Source organism: Pogona vitticeps, chromosome 6 (assembly GCF_051106095.1).
Source record: "Pogona vitticeps strain Pit_001003342236 chromosome 6, PviZW2.1, whole genome shotgun sequence".
Lineage (NCBI taxonomy): Eukaryota > Metazoa > Chordata > Lepidosauria > Squamata > Agamidae > Pogona > Pogona vitticeps.
This window is the reverse complement of record NC_135788.1, coordinates 22,062,188-22,082,828: the sequence shown is the minus strand read 5'-3', so window position 1 is coordinate 22,082,828 and position 20,641 is coordinate 22,062,188. Positions and strand designations below refer to the sequence as shown.

Here is a 20,641-nt window from a genome sequence, read left to right as displayed (position 1 = left end):
TTGAAGTGATTTGTCTTGACCACTTTTGAAGCAATAACTATCAAATGCTATACTTCCTAAGGATTAATGAGCATCTGGGAGGAGCTGGCGACCTTCAATGATTCATGCCAGAAATATTCATCCCTGAGTGACCTTGCTCTGAGATCATTACTGATTTTACAAAGGAATGCATACTTATTTTTTTAAAACAATTATTATTATTATTTTTTTAAAACAATTATTATTATAGCATGAGTTGGTCAATTGATTTATACATTTTTATTTATTTATTTATTTATTTATTTATTTATTTATTTATTTTTTATTTATTTAATTTATATGCCGCCCACACTACCCAAAGGTCTCTGGGCGGCTTACAGCATTTTATTAAATGCAACTGCTTAAGTTATTACTCATATTCCATTCATGCCATATTTAAATGGTACATAATGAAGGAAGGTAACATTTTCTGTTACAGCTGCTAGGAATTCTCCCCCCACTATTTCTTTCTCCCATAAAACAGCATGAACTCTATTGTGCTACAGGCTTTAGCATTAAATGTGCTCCATATATCATTATGAACACTATATAAAGATAGTGAACACCCTCCCCAGTAATGGACATTGTCCACACTAAAAGAATCGAAAGATTTATTGATTGAGCTCCTAAAAATACTTTGCAGATTGCAGTCATTTTGTGTGCAACTGCTATGGCTTGTGCCTGTGTTAAGCTTAATCCCATATTCAGTGTGCTACCTTTATGATCTTTCCACTTCTTCTAGTTGTTATTGCTAAGCAATATAATTTTTTTAAAGCTTATAAAGACAGCCTCAGAAGAATCTTAAGTGTATTGGTGTTTGTGTTAAAGGCGTCTCAGAATTAAAACAGTTAATATAGTGTACATTGCATAATTTCATGACCACCTCATTGAGCTCTAGAGGCATACGGGGACATTAAAATTGCAAATAAAGCAATTACATTATAGTCTCAGTGCTTCTATATTTGAGTTAACTGTTAAGAAAGTCAATGTGTTACAAGGGAATCACTGAGGTATTCAATGTACTGTATGTTACTCTTGAATGATTCCCCCCACCCCCACCCTAAGTCATATATATTTTAGCACCAATAATTTCTTCTTCTACTACATTGATGAATCTATATTTTGCTGTTTTTCAAGTTTTTTCATTAGCACCAATATTTTGTACAGAAAATTTTACCCTTACAGATTGTTAGCTGTCAACCTTATCAGATAAAACCTCCCCACCCCCACCCAAAGATTCAAGGATTTCTTATGACTGCTTGAATAGAAAGCCATTTCAGTACTGTTTGGTCAATATTTGTCCATTCTGTTTGTCTAGCAACGAAATTAGGCAATTTATAAATGTCTGGGATTATGTACTGAGCCTATCTTCATGGTTATTTTAATATTTATAATCATAAATCATAAAAATATGCCCTGCATTGTACTGTCTTCTATACAGTATTTACTTACATCAAATGCTAAAAAGAAAATGTTTTTTAATAAGCAAAATAAAAATGGGGGTTTGGGTGTGTGTATGTGTTTGTTCAGACATATGTGTAAGACATGAAAATTAACTGTCATATACTTAATGTTTTGCTATGTGGTCTCAGAATTAAAGTCAGTATTTATGATAGACATTTACTAATTTGATTAATTACTACTGATGTCCCCCATAATTTCATTTTTACAGTACTTGTGAAAAACCATAAACAAAAGGTTAAGTGGCATATCAGATTAATTTACCAGTCTTTGATGCTCCCATCTGTGATCCTGCAATTTAACACAAAGTTGAAGTGACTGAGAGGGATCTCATCTAGTTATAGAACACTGGTATTCTCCAGTACCAGTGTTCAGGAATTTCAGTTTCCTTATTCTGCCTTTCCGGGGGTGGGGTGGGGAATCCCTTCACATGCATGATAAAGGCAGTGAATCCCACTTTTTTCAGATTTTCTTTTAAAATCTTGATCAGCGTGCAGCTGAAAAGGGATTCATGGTCATTATTGCTTACAGTTACACTATAAACTTCATAAATAAAAGGCAAATATTAAAGACAGAGTTGTTCTCTAAAGACTTTCTCTAACATTTCTTTAAAATTGAGAGCAGTAACCAAGGAGCCGTTGGGGAAGAAACAGCCCTATTTATGCTTTCTGTACTGTACAGCACCCAGCACACTACTGTCATAAAATAAATATTAGCTAGAACATGTAAAATTTCTTAATGCTTTCTGATTAAGATTTGTAAAGCTACCAGATTTGACTGAATAGTTTTACAAGAAATAGCACTGATCACATTACACTTCAATCTCCACTTTTCTGGAACTGTGATTGTGTGTCTGTCTGTCTACAAATACAATGTTTATCGCTATTATTTTTTTTTTATCCATGAGCAATGAATGCACTGCACGTTTCCTGGCAACAATGCCTATCTAAACATAAATATTTGTATTAATCTATGTTATTATCAATATTGCTTATACAGACAATAGTGAATAAAATAAATCCTATTACACAAATGTGCTAATCATTTTCTCTCTCATTCTCTTTCCTCTTTTCTCAGACTTTGTGTGGAAGGTCAGATCCCTGGGGGCCATTTAAGAACCAGAGTAAGCAACTGTACTACCATTTAGATTAATTAAAATTGATTGTTCCTGATTGTTCTCATGTCTTTCACTAGACTCTAATAGTTTGGCCTAGTGAAGAAACGGGGAGGGGTGTGTGCTGTCAGGGAAAGATGCCTAAAATAGGTCTGTGTGGCTTTCACTGTCTCTCCCCAACAACTTGAAAGAAAGCCAGGAAAAAGGGGGGGGGATGCTGTGATAAAAAGTAGGAACATAACCCACCGGCCGCCTAAAACATTTAACCTCTAAAGTTAAATACCCTTTATGAAGCCCTAAGAGGAATTTACAGCTGTATAAACACGCATGTCCATTGCAGTGCAGGAGGCAACCCTGTACATTGAGCGTAAGTCCCATTGGGCCCTATGGGACCTCGTTTGGGTTGAACAAGGGCAGACCTGTATAGTTCACACGTACTGGCATAAACCTGCCTTCCCATAAATACGGAAGGAGCAGACAGGAATCAAGATTTATCTCAGTACGTGAGGACTACAGGCCCAACCTTGTTAAACTCAAAGCCAGGCTCCACAGCGTCCCACAGTCGAGGGACTGCTTCGCCATGAGGCACTCCCTTAGCAAGAGCCCGCGCTTTTCCTCCTCCCCCTTACAGGACTCGGGCCGCAGGGGGCAAGCAAGCACCCAAGGTGGCACCGATAGGAAAGCGCAGGCTTTCGCCTCTTTGCCGCTGGTTTGGCCTTGTCACTCCGCCTTTCCGGGGCGCCTCGCAGGAAAAGCCTTGCCTGCCTTCGTTCCTTCCCTCTCGGGCCCTCGCAATTTGGGCAACAAAAAACCGCGAAGCAGGGCCTAAGCCAGCTCGCTCGCTGGCGAAATGACTTGTTTCTCGGGACTCTTGAGAAAAGAGGAATGGCGGTTATTAAGAGACCCAATTAAACGGCGCTCCCGTTTCTTGCGTCTCCCCTAGAAGCTGCTACAGTATAACTAACCGCCCTTCTTTCTAATAAACAGCTGAGCGCCAACCTGGCCTGGTTTGGTCACTTCTTGGGCTATAGTCTGGCAAACAATAAGAGGGGACGGGGTTGAGCAGCAGGTCTTCATTTTACAGTATTTTAATGAGGCCACCACGCCTCTCCTGAATTCTCTGCTCTGCCCCCATATTAAGCCGCTGTCCATGCTTTCCTCTTTGCCCTCCAGGAAGGCATTAACGTCTGTTTTCCACGGGATAGCAGCGGGTCGCCTTTTCTCTCAGAATTCCTCACCCAACCTCGAACTGAAAGGCAGTCAGTCGCCTTTTCCGATACTAACATCACAATTTGACCCCAATTTATTGTGAAGTCGGTCCCTCAGAGCTCAGTGGATTTTTATTGCCCAGTTAAGTGAGCCTGAACCTCCCCTTCCAACACGCCAGTTACGCTTTGGGGGGGGGGGCTGCACGTGGAATCGGTGGCTTTCTAAAAGTTGTTGGGGTAATTTCCGTTACCCCTGCCCCAGCATATAGCGACGAGGGCTGATGGGAATTGTAGTCCAACGCCCGCAGGACGACACGCAGTTCTTTTCCTGCTGTCACAGAGGGGCCATTGCACGGTCTTCCAGGGGCCCTCGGGCTCCCCGCTCTTCTCAGGAGCCGGTCCTCCAGAGAGACAGCTGGTTTGGGGCCTTATGAAATGGCGTTACATTTGGAGTTATTTATTTAAGTTGTGGTTTTTCCCCCCCGTGCGGTTTTGTTCGCTGAAATTTTACCAGTAGAGAACAAGCGGAGGTGTTTCCGGGTTCTTTTTGCCTCAGGGGCCAACACAACCTGCTCGCTCAAGGATACTTACGCCTCTTGCGGCTCTGCCTCAGGCAGCAACTTATCTTGAGCCTACCGTGCCCTTTCCTAGCCACGGAGCTCTCCCTGTGCTCCATCTGCCCTCTTGCCCTGAAAGGCCCCGGCCTGCCGCTTTTTTTCTCCGGCCATGCCTTGGAACCTGCGTTTTCCTTTCACGTAACAAGGCGCGCGCGTTTTCACGTGAAGGGAAAACGCAGGTTTTTCACTCTCGCCCAGAAGGGAAGGGCAGTCAAAGGGTATGAACGCACTGGAAGGGGAGGGTAAAAGTCCTCCTCGCCGCTTGGCCCGTGGGCCACAGCCGTAGACTGGGTGGCCCCAGAAGCAGCTAACGCCACTTCAAGGCGCCTTGAGGAGCCAAGCAAGCCTTACGGGGCAGCCCACGCACACTCGTAAGGAACTTAACATTTCCTTCCGTCGCCGGCAACACGCTGCTTCTTTGCATTTCCCCCGGTTCTCTACGCCTCCTTCCTGCTGGAACTCCCGCTCCTTTCCTGCCTCCAGGGCGACCCGAAACTCCCGGGTAGTCTTGAGTGGCCATCCTGAACAGACCTGCCAGGCTTGGTTCGCCCTTGTGCCCTCTTTCTCTCACTAAGATCAGCCCCAGACGCAGTCCTTCCAGGGGCGAAGGCTACCAAAGAAACGGCGCCCTAGAGCATATGCGAAGAGTACTTTGCCTTCCCCACCCATCACTTTTACACTTCTCCAACCAATTTGGGCCGAAGGCTCTCTTGGCGTCAGGGCCAGAGGAGCGTGGAAGATCCTTCCAGGTCCTCCTCTATCGTCTGGGTCTCCCTCGCAGCTCCAGCCTCGGCCGCTGCCCTATCCAGGGAGCGCCCCACTCTGGTCTGCTTAATTCATCTAGCGTGAGGGGCTATACTTTTCAAAGCACTATTTGCAAGATACATCTTCATCTCTGGCGTGCAGACGCGCTGGCTTCACCTGTTGGATTTTTTCCTTAGCGCACAACACTCCAGCGGCCAAGCTCTCTCCCCAGTGGCCTAGATCCCAAGAAGGGAGTCCCTGATCCCCTTTACTCACCCCCCTCCACCCACCCCGCTCCCAGTAGAGTAGACCATCCCCCCGGAGCGGCTCCGAGCCGCTTGCCCGCGCCTCCTCTTCCGCCCGGGCTCCCCTCCTCCTCCTCCCCTCGCCGTCCCCACCTGGTTGTTTTTGCAGAGATCGGCCCACATGCTGGTGCCGTCGCCGCCACGCATGAGCACGTGGTAGGTGAAGAAGTAGATGCCGGGGATGGAGCAGGTGAACTTGCCCGTCGTGGGATCGTAGTGGTTGCCCAGGTTGGTGACCACGTCGTCGAACTTGAGCACCTCGTAGCCCTCGTGCTGCCGCTTGAGGCCGGCGTAGAAGGCGATCTTGGGGACCGTGCTGTAGGTGGCGGCGCTGATGGCCCCCGCCGCGTTCAGGCCCGGCGCTCCCGGCGGACCCGGCAGGCCCTGGCGCCCGGGCTCCCCTTTCTCGCCCGGCGGGCCCACGGGTCCCGGCGGCCCGGGCTCTCCCGGGGGCCCCCTCGGCCCGGCCTTGCCCGGCCGTCCGGACTCGCCCTTGGGTCCTTGGATGAAGGTGGGCAGGGACTGTATGAGCCCGCGGTCGGGCGTGGCCGCCGTGCTGGGCGCCTTGGTGCCGCCGTAAGGGTCGCAGACCATCCGGCAGGTGCCCAGCATCTCGTAGTGCGCCGACGTGCCGGCCGAGCTCACCAGCACCGGGATGAGGATGACCAGCAGCAGCACCATGACCACCCCCAGCGCGCCGGCCGCGATCAGCCGGCGCCTGCTGCCCACCAGGCGGCTCAGGGCAGGGCGATCCTCTTGCCTGCTTTTGGACAAAATCTTGATGGTGGGACGGGGACCTCCTCGAGCCGAAATCACCGCGGGGCAGCCTCCCCGCGTCCCTTGGGGCGGCTTCGCGCCCTCTTCCTCCTCCTCCTCCTCCTCCTCCTCCTCCCGGCGGCGGCCGCGGGGAGGGGCGCCCGGAAAGGGGGTCTCCTTCGCCGGATCCCGAAGGCGAAGTCCCGAGAGCCTCGCCGCGCCCCGCCGGGCCGCCTGGTCGCCGCGCCGTCTGGGGCACCTGTGGCTGCCGCTGCTCCTGCGAACCTGGAGAGGAGCGGCTCACACTTTTATGCTGGTGGTGGCGATCGACTTTTTTTTTTCTGCCTGTGCCAGCTCGAATCAACTTCCCTGCTACTCCTCCCGGTCGTCTATCTCGTTGCCTTCCCGCGGTGGTTTTTTTTTTCTCTCTCCCCTCTTTCCTCCCCACTCTGTCCCCCTCTCCTTTTTGCTTAACCCCACTCCTCACTCACTCTGACTCTTCCGCAGCGACATCAACTCAGCGAGGGCAGCGGAGAGAAGAGCTGGGGCTCGGGAAATTCCTCCTGCTCTCACCTGCGCCGGCGAGATCGCGATCAGGAGAAAGAGAGAGGCAGCCTTCTCCTGGCTCAGCCTCGGACTGTCTCCCTTGCCGGTTGAGCTGCCGGAGGACGGGTCCGCAACAAGCCGCCCAGTCGCGCTCGCTGGAAGTAGCCAAACCGAGAGGCGCCGAGCGCTGCACAGCCACCTGCCGCGACGAGAGAAGGCTGGCAAAGGCGCCGCCGGGGTAATTTATAAGCACCCAAAAGCGCAGGGGAAAGGGGAGCTGCCTTGGCATCTCATCCCAGCATCTGCTCTGCTCATCCCACTCACGGAGAGTTTGGCATCTCACTGACAAGTGTGGGGAAATGTTTTCCTCCCCTCTTTCTGCCTCTCCCTCCCCTCCTTCCTATCTTTCTTTTCCCCCCTCGCTGAAATCGTGAGCATTTCCCTTGCTGAACCCAGAGTGATGACAGCTTTCTTTGCTGGAGAAGATCAAGGAGGGGGTAGAAAGCGAGGATCTACTTAGCACCTTTTGGATAACCTTCAGATCACTGATCCAGAATGTAAAGGTCAACCCCACTTCTTCCTTAATGGTTCCCCCAGTGGCCTCCCTCTTTTCATGTGAAATATCACTTTTAATACAAGGGCCCTGCATTGCAAATTCAGCCGACATCCCAGCAACAGTCACCGGGCAAAGCACCCACTCTGTCACCCGAATGAATGGAATTGGATGGGGCTCCAATTCTCAAAATTGCTACTGCATCTGCCTAAAACCCCATGACCTGAAACACATGGAAAATCTCAAGCCTTTTCCTCCCTCTTATCTCCTCCTCCTCTCCTAGAAATTACAAGCAGAGAATGATAGGGTTGTAAGTGAACAAAGGACTTCTCCCTGCTTTTGAGCCAGTCATCAATCAAAGAGCTCTTGATGCTTCATGAAAGTGCCTCTTTGGTTATCTTTAAACGTGGATCAGGTTAAGAGTCGATCTGATGCTAGTCTGCTCTAGCACGAAGATGTACATTAAACAAAGAAGAGGTTTGTTTGCCAACCCTAAGTGCACTTTCTTGAGCAGGTTGTTTGGCTGCTTCCTTCTTTCCCTTTAAAAGTTTATGACCAGGGCTAATGTGCCATTGCCATTTTCCAAACCCAGTTTTCCTCCTGATCCCACCCACAACCATGACCACTTGTGCATATAGACTTGATATTTGCATTTTGGATTTCAGGGATCTAAAGAAGTAGGTTCGAAAGCCCATGCTAAAATATCTCTGTTAGGCTCTGCCCATACTATGAAATTTAGTGTGAGCCAGCCAGGTGCTTGAAAGGTCCCTTATCTTCAGTGCAATCTATTTTAACTCTTGGTGTCAGTTCCCGAAAGCAGAAAAAGAGTTATTTTGCATCTCAGTGAATAATCCCAAATAGATTGCATGCCTTAGCCTTGTGCCAGTTTGGTGTGGGACAACTTTTAAAGGGGAAGGATGGGTTGTTTTAAGTAGAAACACCAGCGGACAAGGTCTCCCTCCGCCCCATGCCAAACAGTGCTATCAAGGAACCATATGCCAGTGTGGACAAGTGCCACAAGGCTCCTGTTGTGCATCTCCAGTAAACATCCTGCTGTCCTCTTGGTGGTGTAGGTGACAGTCACTCTCTGGCAAGGTGAGCTACACAGCCCCTTGACTTGTGGGATATGAACAGTAGTTCTTGAAAGCAGATATTAAACAAGTACTATTTCTTCAAAACACAAGGCTCAACAAGGCCACGTTAAACAAATATGCCAGATTGATTCCCAAAGCACACTTGTGCATTCAGAAGCAATTGGGTGTCAATCAAATGTGGGTGACATTTGCTTGTCAATACAGGGATGATGGCTGGAAAGAATGTGACTTATTATAAGCCAGGCAAGAATCTGAAATGAGCAAAAGTAGCAAATAAGGATACAGCTGCATAACACTGTCCCCAGTGAGTGTTGAACAAAAAGCGGTGATCTTATCTGGGGTTTGTATTGCACAGATCTCTTCTTTATCATTCCCCCCCTTCCTCTTCTCTTCCACAACACAATAAGGTCAAAGAGGCAGAGAGCGGAGAAACAAAAATCCATCGATTCCTCCTTTTAAGTAGAAATGTCAGCAGCACTTTGCGTTTTTCCCTAAGAGAATCAAGAGGCAAAGAGTTTGTGACTGTGTCGTACCACAGAGATGGGTCGGCTCAGCTCCTTATCTCTTCAACAGGCTACTGATAAAAAAAAAGTCTCTGCTTTTTGTACTGGTAAATATTCCCACCACCTCCCCTTTTGCTGATTTTTGTCAGAGTTCAACCTTTAATAAAGCTGTTATCTCCTGAAGACACAATCCAGTTGCCAGATCCCTTTGCTTCAACCTCCTGTTCTGTTCTCTGAAAGATGGTTAGGGGTGCTTGTTTATGCTGCACCAGCTGTTCCCAAAGGAAAGAATGGTCAAATATTATTTCATTATTCTGCCCCCCCGCCCCCCGCAGTTCAGTTTTCTGTACCCTTTGAAAAAAGTTGATGTTTTCCGGTCATCAGAGTTGGCCATAAAACTCCACTTCAATTTTATGTGCTAGAATGAACTCATTCCGTGAATGAGGATACTTATGTAGCCAAAACAGCATCACCCACAAAGTGCAAACCGGTGGGGCAAACTGTCCTGAAACCGGCCAATAAGGATTTGTGGGGGTGGGTGAGATGGAGGATATTAATTGGACTATCCTGCAAAAAAAAAGCATGGCAAACATTGAACAGGAGGACTCTGAAATGTTTTATGGTAAGTCTGTAAATTTTGAATAATAATTGAATGCTGTCAAGCCTATTCCAACTTATGGCAACAGAAATGGTTTACCATTTCCTTCAGTTCCAGGGGCATCCTGGAACTGTGCTGCTTACCCAAGGCCATACAGGTTGGTTCTTCTAGGATGCACAGCAGGGAACTGAACTCCATCTGGCCCAACAGCCAGATACAGTATCTAGCTCATTGAACTATCCACCTAGCCTGTAATCCTTGAAGCAGACCCATGCACTTCATGTTGTTATATACTGCATGTAATATAGGTTATATTAAGTTCAGTTCTCTCACACTTTTTATTCTTCCGTTTCCCTCTCCTGCCTAACACTACTGGCCCAAGTGCAGGGATGGTGCTTCACCCCAAAATTTCACCCCTAGTGTACATGGTGCGGATCTACTTTTTTCAGGTTCTGAATGGAGCAAAACCATGTGCTAGTGCCATGTCATATTACTGTACTCCCATCTTAAGTAATTGCTGATTATCATGTTCCCCAAAATTCTAAGCTCCTCTAATGTGAACGTCCTTATAATGAGGTGAGCAAAGAAGGAATGAAGCATTTAATATTAGGACAATGTTTCCAAAGTTTCCATTATCAAGTTATACTGGATCATACTGAGGAGCTAACAATACACCTATGAATACTGTGAATACGTTTTGAACATTTCCATTATTAGGTTGCATGATATTAGAGAATGATGAATACAAGATAAATGTGAATGTGTAAAAGCATACAAGAGCAATTTCTCATGTGGATAAGGCTGGCTTCTTTCCAAAGCTTGGAAATGGTGCTACTTTGGATTATGACTTCCAGAATCTCTCCCAGTATGGTGAGTGGTCATGTTGGTTGAAGGCTTTGGGACCTATAGTGCAGAAAAGCAACCTTTTCAAGTTCTTCAAGGTATTTTAGACAGATGTGTGTATTTTCAATTCCCATATTTTTTTCAGCTGTCATTCTAGCTCTTCATCTAAGCTACAGAAAGCTTGCTCATACGTTTGTACAACCCAAATATATATCTTATGTCTTTTTTTTAAAACACACATTGATTCTTAAAAGTTGTAGGGTTGTCCCAGAGAGACACCCTTAGCCCTCCAGAGCCAGTTTTGGGAGCACCAAGGAGTTGCAATGAAGAGGGGTGGATTTATCTCCACATTTCCATTGGATTCTGCTGTTCTGAGAAATTGCTTTTTTTTTGGGGGGGGGGGATGGCCATGTTGATGGAGAATGTACTTTTTGTTATGGTTATATTGAATTGGGAATTGTTTGAATTGTTGCCCCCCCACTAGACCGAAGTTGGGTCAAAAAAAGCTCTGCTAAAATAACAAAAGAGGAGACTGGTTTGCATGAAGTCTGGGAATCCTATGTATGGATGTAGATTTAGAAATTATTACTAAAGCGTAGAAAGAAATACAGTGTATTTCATCATTGTGGGGAATACTGTGACCAGCTGAGATGGTGATCCAAGGGTTATAACTGTAGATTAGGAAACTCTAGTTTTCTCTGCCTTCTTATGTTCTTGAGCCAGAATAATCCTTTTCAACTGCTTTGCTCTTGCAGTGATCCATTGTGTGAGCAGTTTTAGAATTCTAGAAGGATTGCATAAAGATCTATCTACTATCAGGTAACTCCTTGGGCAGGCAGATGCCCTGTTCGTATTGATGAGTGGTCTCTGTCATTGCAATAATAATCTTGTGAAACTCTTTTTGGCGTGTGACACTCCACGCACGTGGAATAGGACATGGGTCTATCTTTAAACTGGACATAGACAGGATGTACCTTCAAATAAAGAACTGTTGTCTGACAGTCTTTCAAACAGGATAATTATCTGTAAAGTCAGATATGCAGTACCCTAAAAGGCGGGCGGGGGAGAGATAAATGATGATTGTTCAGTTACCTTTGGTTTCCGGAACAGTTTGCCTTGACATTGGCTTTCTAACACAGTCCTTGCTCATTATAAGTGATCAACAGTCCCCTTTTTCTGCTTGAGCATCAGTGAATGCCAATCCCCAGCCCCATTAAGTTTCTGAGGGTAAAACTAGATGATGGCAAAAAGATATGTTATCTACCAGCAGCTTGTTTTCCCCCCGTCAAGTTACATAATTTCTAAAGAGGTGCAATACATTTGCAAATCACTTTTTTTCCTTCCACAGTTCAATCTGGAGACAGACGAATCACTGGATTGCAAAGTCTAGAGCTGAGGGAAAGCACAACCTTCCCCATACAGACATTTTTTCAGCACCTAAGGAACTTCTAATAATGTGCTAACTCTTGTGGTCTAGCTTGGCTGAGCCTGCTTGACATGTCTGTTCAGACTGTTCCAATGATTCTAATGAAACCAAGGCCTTGAGGGAGTCAGGAGCTTGTGGAATGGAGAAGGGTTGTAAAGCAATTTTTTTGTGATCCACACCAAATCATGCAAGCATATGCAACCTCCTCTAGATAGTTGCCAGCCCCAACTTGTAGTGTTGTATAGTGCTAAGGGACAAAGGTTTTTTTTCTTTATCTTTCTCACACAGCTTTTTAGAACTTTTTAAAAAGAACCTTTCTTCCAGATGTGTCAGATTACAACTTCCATCATGCCCAGTGTGCTTCATTCATTCTGGATAGGAACAATGGGAGTTGTAGTTCAGCATATCGGTGGAGAATGCTGAATTTTAATAGCTAGCCCAATCCCTTTGTGCAGAACAGGGAGTGGTGTTTTTTCAAGCATTACAGCAGTTTCATGCCTTAACACTAATAATCTCTAATGTCATGCTGTTACTGGTATAAGTTAGGTGAGTTATATTTCATGAGCCTGCCTTCCTGATATACTCGGCCCTGTATTGGATAGAAATTCAGAAATTTGTTGGTCCTGCCTGTGCAAATTCAGTATTAGAGTGAAAAGTGATGTTTTCTGCTTCTGATGCTGTATAACAAATGTTCAACCACAGTTGAACTTTAAGAAGACAGAAATCATGACTACAAAAAAGCAACTGTAATGTACATAACGAAGATATTAAAATAGTTAGAGATTTTGTATATCTTCATTCAATCATCAATCCAAAGGGAGACTGCGGCCAAGAAATCAGAAGAAAACAGACTCAGAAGGGCAGCAATGAAGGATTTATAAAAGATCATCAGGTGTAAGGATGTGTCATTGGAAACCAAGATCAAGATCATCCACACACTTGCATTTCCAATCACCATGTTTGTGTGAAAGCCAGATAGTAAAGAAAGTTGACAAGAAAAAAAAATGATTTGTTTGAAACATGGTGTTGGAGGAGAGCTTTACAGATACCCTAGCCCAGCGATGACGAACCTATGGCATGTGTGCCACAGCTGGCACACAGAGACCTTTCCCTCGGCACGCAAGCGAAGCGCTGCCCCCTACCCCCGCAGCTGAACCTCAAACTGCACAATTGTCAGCCACCTCTCTCTGCTACCTTCCTTGGTTGCAATGCTTGTAAATCAGTTCTTTTAGAGATCGGAGATAAGGCTGCTTTATTGTTTACGGCTGTAGAACAGCCTCGGGCACTCAATCCAACTTGTGAATGACTACTTCTGCTGGAGGTGGAAAGCTCCAATTAAGGCAGGAAGGAAGGTGCTAGAGAGGGACAGGTGGATTCATCAGCTTGTTTAAATGTATGTGGAAAATTGAGGGTGGGAGTGTGTATGTGTGTATGAGAGAGAGAGTGACTGACTCAAAACCATGAAAAAAGGAACTGAGGCAAGCAGGACAGAAGGCTTCAATTAAGGCGGGAAGGAAGGTGCGAGAGAGGGATGATGGATTCATCAGCTTGTTTAAATAAAATGAGAGGAAATGTACTGAATTGAAGCAACTAATTGTTGAAAATTGAGTGAGGGAGGGTTTGTGTGTGTGAGAGAGACACACACACAGAGAGAGAGAGACTTGACTCAAACCCATGAAAAAAGGAACATTCCAAAGTTAATCTCCACTGCATTTAGGTCTGCAGTTTTTGCTGAGAACAGCAGAAATCTGAAGTGTGTAGCAGTCGTGTTTCTCTATTTCTCATCCCCAAAGCAGGTAAGAGTATCATAATTTATTCCCAAAATCTGAATCCCAGTCTTTTTGCTCCTGGTCCTAATTTGACTGCAACACCAAACAAGACTGTGGGTTTCTTTATTGGGTCAATCCATCTCATGTGCAGTCTTCCTCTTTTCCTACTGCATTGCTGTCCTTTCCACTGAGCTTGTCTTCTCATGATGCCACTGTAGTACAATACCCTTTGCTTGGTTATTTTAGCTTCTAGTGAAAGTACACACTTAATTTGCTTTACTTATCTTTCCGACAAGTCATGATATATTTAAAACTCGTTTCCAACACTAAATTTCAAATAAGTGAAATGTGTGTATACACTTTATGTAGTATATAAAATGTAGGTATACACTTTAAAAGTTTGTGCTCCTGTATATAGCTGCTTTTCTGAGGGTTGGCTTACTTTGGAGGAAACAAGTCCAGGATTTCAGTGTACTTAATAAGCTTTATAAATAGGGCTCATTTAATTCAGTGTAGCATTTTGCACTTGACTTTTTTTTCTAAAAGAGCTGTCAGTTGGAGGAATCAATAAAGAACCAGACAGACAAAATGTGTAAATGTGACAATATTTTTGGTAGGGATAGATTTGTATTGGGTGCTTCATCCATCTTTTTAAAAATATTTATTTTGGTTTTTTGTAGACTCCAAATTTTGAACACAAAAGAAATGAGTACAGCAAAAAAAAAGCACAAAACTGAAAACAGATAGTGGAAGATCATTCCAAGAGGCCTGGACAGAGTCATTTGGAATGACTGAATGCAGTGGGAAAGTGTTATGTATTCTGTGTGGTTAAAGTATTGTATCTCACACATCAAGTGTCAAACGTCACTTTGAAACCAACCACAAAAGTGTTGCTGAACTTGGTGAAGCTGAAAGGAGAGAGTTTCCTGAAGGGAAATTGAGGAAATATCGCTCCCAGCATCTTAGTTTTTGTAACTATCTTTCTAAAACAAATCATCTGACAGCTGATAGCTTTCAAATTTCACTCTGCATAGCAAAACATGGTAAGCCCCTCTCTGATGGGGATTTTATCAAAACGGCCATGTTGACTGGGAGTAATTTTCATGATTTCCCAGACAAGGATAAAATTATGCAATGCATCTCTGAGATGCCACTTAGCAGAAATACTATTAAAGATCAAGTCCTGCGTATGGCAAGTGATGTTAGTCAGCAGTTCACCACTGACTTACGACGGGCAGCCTGTTACTCCATGTGCTTGGATGAAAACACAGCTATAAATAATCATGCAAGGCTAGCAGTAATTTTGTGTTGGTGATATCATGAGAGAAGAGCTGGTGAAACTGTCTTTGTCGGAAGAACACAAGGGAGAGATATTTACAATGCTGTGATGGAACCTTTTTTGTCACAAGACATAAGAGCAGAAAAAGTAGTTTCAGTTACTAGTGACAGAACACCTTGCATGGTGGGGGTAACATCTGGTTTCATACAGTTCTTTGTTAAAGAAGCAAAATATCCGGTCATTTAGTTTCATTGTATTATACATCAAGAAGCTCTTTGTGCCAGGGTAAGTAGCAAAAAATTAGATGATATTCTCAGAGATGTCACAAAAATGGTGAATTACATCATGGCTCATGCTCTTAATTGTTGTGAGTTTCAAGCACTTCTCGATGAGGTTCAGGCACAGTATAATACTTTATTTATGTACAATAGTGTCCGGTGGCTGAGCAGAGGACGAGTCTTGGAGAGATTTGTAGCCTGTTTGGATGAAATTAGGCTGTTTATGACTGAAAAGGAACAAGAATATCCACAGCTCACTGATATGGCCTGGCTTACCAACCTCATGTTTTTTATGGATTTTACAGCACACTTCAATGTACTGAACGAAAAACTGCAAGGTTTAGGAGAAACAGCAGAAAGGATGTTTTGTGACATCAGAACATTTGAGAGAAAACTGCAGGTTTTTGAGAGGAACCTTGAAAGTGGGCAGCTGAAATATTTTCCAAATCTAAAAATGCATTTGGAAAATTCTACAATATGTACGGACAATCCTACAAGACATCAGGAAATCTATAAGGAATTTTCTAGCACTGTAGCAGCTGCAAAGGAGAATTTTAGGAACAGATTTTTACAGTTCCGTAAGATGGAGGCAACCCTGTGTTTTCTTACTGCTCCAGATAAAGCCAAATACGAAGAACTTGATCTTTCCTGCTTACAGTGATTAGATTTTGGAAATTTGGATATGGAGCTCTTGGAATTTCAAGAAAATTGTATCTGGAAAAATAAATTCTAGACCTGTGTGCAACACTGGAGAAAATAGTGTGTGGAGGGATGATAAAGGACAGCACAGTTGGTAGTTCTGAAAATGAAATCCTTAAAAGTGTGGAATTCTCTGCCAAATAATTTTAAGTCAATGAAAGCACAGGATTGCTCTTCTTAATTTGTTTGGGTCATCTTATGCTTGTGAACAGCTGTTTTCAGCTTTAAATTATATCAAATCTGATACCAGAAACAGACTGACAGATGACATGAGCGCTGCATGTGTTGCTCTCAAACTAATAGCATATGAGCCAAGGTTTGACAACTTATCAGCATGAATACAACATCAAAAATCACATTAATTGTGGTGCATAAGCATGCCAAGTTGAGTATCCCATATAAAAAAATACATGCATATAATTATTTTAAAAGTTCATATAAATTACCTGACTTCAGACTATGTGTACAATGTATTACTTTAATATTTTTTTCCATTTACTAGAGTTAATGGTTATTTTTCAATTCAAAAAGTGTTTGTGTCATTGAAAGTTCTGTTATTTTTTTTTCTTTTACAATAAAAGGTGTTGATTAGTTCAGACAACTGGATGAGTTGTTTTTTTCTAAACTAAAACCTCAGTGTGGCGTCCACCCTAGTGCCCCTTTGCTTGACCTTCAAGACCCCAGAGCACACGAAGGCAGACCCTCTTTCCTTTTACACTTGCTGCCACCAGGTGATCTCTAAATCACCATTACTTCAGAAAGACTCAGGTCCACACTTCAAGTTCTTTTAAATAAAACTTTGGTTTATTAATTATATAGATTCATAAATACCTTCAGTAGTTAATCACATTTAAATTCCCCAAACTGCGCATTCTCTTGCACACCCTGACTCTACTCTCAGTGACTCAATATAACTTAAACTCACTTCATCTCACACTCTGACTGAAATACAGTATTGGCCCAGGCTCCACCTCTTATAGCATCTGTCTCGGCTCCGCCTTTCAGCAACATGAATATTCAAAAATCATTACATTATACAACAAGAACCATAGATCAACTAAATAGAGAACGCTACACTCAGTATGCAGGTTTAATTGCAGTGTTGGCACTTTGAAAGAAATAATTTGGTTTTATGTTGCCATTTGGGCACTCAGGCTCAAAAAGGTTCGTCATCACTGCCCTAGACTGCCGGAAAGATGAACAAGAGGGTCCTAGACCAAATTAAGCCTGAAAAATCTCTGGAGGCAAAAATTATGAAACTGAGTTTACCCTACTTTGGGCACATCACGAGAAGGCAAGATTCTCTGGGAAAGGTTAAAGGAAGCAGGAAAAGAGGAATAACAAGAGATGGATTTACTTCCTAAAGAAATGAGACATGAGTTTACAAGAGCTGAGCAGGGCTGTTGATGACAGGACATTTTGGAAATAGCTCCGTCAGGGTCACCATAAATCAGAAACATCGGTTACATGATGGCATGTAACAACAAGAACATTGCAAATGTTACATATACATTGTGCTTGTCACTGTTTACAGCAAATATAAAAAGACGTTTTGCAGCCTGATGCAAAGGGGAAGATGGTACACTCCTTCCATATACAGAAGATGATGGGCTTGATAGTTGAACCTTACTTCAGTGCTGGTAACAGGGCAGAGTCCTTCCCCAAACCTGATGGCCAAAGAATAATGTAAGGAGTTCAGGATAGACAGTTTTGAGAAGTCTGTTATCAAATTAATATGGTTGGCTGTTTATTTGCAGAAAAGCTCAGCGTATCTTCTTTCTTTCTTTCTTTTTACAAGAAGATAGAGTGAATAAGTAGAACTACAGTGGTGCCTCGCTTAATGAGCGCCCCGCTGAGCGATTAAATCGCTTAACGAGGGGCTCTGGGCCATCGCTGGAGCATTCGCTCAGCGATGGCCCCATGGCGTTTTTTCGCTTTGCGATATTCGCTAAGCAATTCGCTTAGCGAATATCGCATAACGAAGCGGGGGAGAACAGCTGATCGGCGGTTCCAAAATGGCCGCCGGAAGGTCCACGCCGCATTTTCGCGCCCTGCCCTCGCTTACCGAGGGTGCGAAAATGGGGGGCGCTATGGAGGAACATCGCTTAACGGTGAGTTTTAAAGCCATAGGAACGCATTGAACAAAGTTCAATGCGTTTCTATGGCTTTTTAAATTCCGTTTAGCGAGGTTTCGCTATAGTGAAGGTTAATCCGGAACGGATTAACCTCGCTATGCGAGACACCACTATATAAGTGGGTGATAAAGATTTTCTGGAAACTCAAAACATCTGGTTTAATTCCAGTGTTCACTGGCTTTAAGTGGTGAATTACTAAAGATATAAAAAAAATTATTACTACACATAGAAAATCGGGATTAAACAATCATGAGGTAAAGAGTACTTATTAATAGACTATATTTCAGAATGGAAAACCATTATATAAACAGCATATAAATAATCTAGACAGTTTATAGAACAACATGCAGTACTTGAGTGTGGTAATTAATTGCCAAAAATTTCTGATATTTATAAAACCAATAGCCTTACAACAATATATCCAAGTTGAATACAGTAATAACAATTAAAAATTCCAAACCAAGAGCAAACAAAGATAAAACATTATTTACCCCTCTTAATAAAACTTCATTCATTTTGGCATTTTTGAACATTAACTTTATTGCACCATTCATTTTAAAGCTGTATTTTTGTAGTTCATTTTGAGGGCTTTGGCTGTTATTCTTTTTTAAATTTAATTTCTTATGTACAGTATTTGGTTCTTTATTTTTGTCTTCTCCTGTAACAGCATGGATTTCAGGAGCTACCTCTTGGCAACAGTTAAATTTCCTTTCCCAGAATGTCCAGGATGTTGTGTGTTTTGGATCATAGAAACAAAGACATTCATACCCATTTTAGCCAATATATTAGATTTAGCATTTGTTTCTTACCAGTAAACACACAAAAGCACACAGAGAGTGCCAACAAAATAACAGAAGAACAGCAGTCTTCACTTTTCTTTTGCACAGCATCTTAACAACTTCTCTTCTCTCCTGTTTTCAGTGGCTTCATCACCCACATCTGAAAACATTTGAAATCCTTGTTTTCAATTCATAACATTCACTCCAAAGCATGCATCTCATTATCAAGCCATCTTCTTTGGACTGTGATTGATATTGCAATGGCAAGATGGGTAATGCTTCACTGTTGTGAAGAATACAACGGGAGAGCTGTATCTTTCGCCTGATGTCTGAGGATGTTACCTTGAAGATATTAAATTCAAGTGGCAATATCTTGTTCAGAACCAAGGAAAGAACAGGAGGCGTTTTCTCCTTTGCTTCCTCCCCCTTGCTTTTTTAAAACCAGGGTGCAAACAGTAAATATTAAACAGGGAAGTGTGTGAAGACAAATGCTTCTTACAAAGTGCTGAAATTAAAGAAACGACCTGAAATGTATGAATACAGTGTGGTATAAATCATGCAGTACTTTTATTAAAAGCTGTATCACTTGTTAAAGTCAGTCATTGTTTAGGAAGTTAGGAGTTGGGTGCCTTTGTAATAGAGATCTAAACATCAGTGATGCTAAGGAGATATCATGATAGGAAGTAGAGGGAAGGAGAGACAAACTCCTCTACAGTGTCATCTATGGTTCTCTTCTACCTCTTTAAAGCCCTCCCATGCTGTCATTCTTCCAGGACTGCAGTGCTAGGGCTTGAAGTCCTGTGATCCTTTATATTCATCAGGGGTTTGATAGATGTGCAATGAGAATGGATAGCTGGGAGTGGAGAACTCAACATTAAAACCCTAAGAGTGGTGAATTGCCGGGAGATTTATATTTATTTATTTTTTCTTGTCAGCCTTGCAATACATTATTCTCTTTGTTTTCTGCTTATTAATTCCCGAGTCACTAATGACATAATTTACTTTGCAAATTGCAATCATTTTAATTATTTAGTTTGTAAAACTAAAAAAAAAAAAAGATAATAAAGCAGGGGCTATTTCGAATCAGGGTATCCTCTCATGCTATGATCACCTAACATGCATCTATACCACAGAAGCTCTATTCTGGCATTGTTCAATTTGCTGCAGTGAATTTGGGAAGCTATTATCCCCAGCCCTTCTGTCATCATGCTATTCACTGTCACAATACTGAGTCTGGAAAGGAGAATCGTCTTGCACATGTGGCCCATGTAGATCCTACATGTAAGCAGAACCCAAATTCACCAGAGTTCTTGCTCATGAGTAGAGCTTACACAGGAGGAGGGATCCCTTCTCCTCAGACTCAACATTGAAGAATGCAATGATGGAAGGGCAGGCCTGAGGAGCTTCCTCATAAGCTTCTTCACAGCACCAGATTGGCTAACACCAGTCATAGCAGTTTGATTTCACTCAAACAGCCCTGGCTCCGTCCTAAAGTATCTAAGATTTGTAGTTTTGTGGGGTGTTTTTCATCGGTCAGGAGAGTACAGGAGCTCTCTTGCAAAGAATCTTAATTATGTATTTGAATAAGAATTGTATGCCATCACGTCAATTCTGACTTACGGTGAACCTTTTCAGGGTTTTCTGGGTAGGCAGTGGTTTCCCATTTCCTTCTTCTGGGGGGGCATCCTGGGATTGTGCAGCTTGCTCAAGGCCCCACAGGTTGACTGTTCTCTCTGTGGGGGAGGCACTGTGGGCAATTGAAATCCCAACCTCTGGCTCTGCCGCCAGACACCTCACTCACTGAGTTATCCGGCCAGCTCTGTATTGAACTACAAATTCTGTGATGGATGGAATCATGATGTTTAAAATACTGTTCAACTGATATAGCTGTGTACTAGTGCAGACATACTCTTAAG

At 43.4% G+C, this 20,641-nt stretch overlaps 1 protein-coding gene and 2 long non-coding RNA genes across 3 annotated transcripts in view; 1 reads left to right on the top strand and 2 right to left on the bottom strand.

Moving 5' to 3' along the window:
* Positions 1 to 6,503, bottom strand: part of C1QL3 (complement C1q like 3) — a 15,968-nt gene extending 9,465 nt beyond the window's left edge. The window contains exon 1 of the mRNA XM_073003117.2: positions 5,561 to 6,503. Coding sequence (XP_072859218.1) covers positions 5,561 to 6,148 — 588 coding nt within the window. The 5' untranslated portion in view covers positions 6,149 to 6,503. The remainder of the gene's footprint in view (positions 1 to 5,560) is intronic.
* LOC144583818 (uncharacterized) lies at positions 6,487 to 14,160 on the top strand. Its single transcript, XR_013537788.1, has 3 exons — positions 6,487 to 10,387; positions 11,116 to 11,179; positions 11,709 to 14,160. It is a non-coding gene; the product is annotated as an uncharacterized LOC144583818 (long non-coding RNA).
* Positions 11,659 to 20,641, bottom strand: LOC140708119 (uncharacterized). Its single transcript, XR_012088265.2, has 2 exons — positions 18,756 to 20,641; positions 11,659 to 17,478 (listed from the first exon to the last, which is right to left on the bottom strand). It is a non-coding gene; the product is annotated as an uncharacterized LOC140708119 (long non-coding RNA).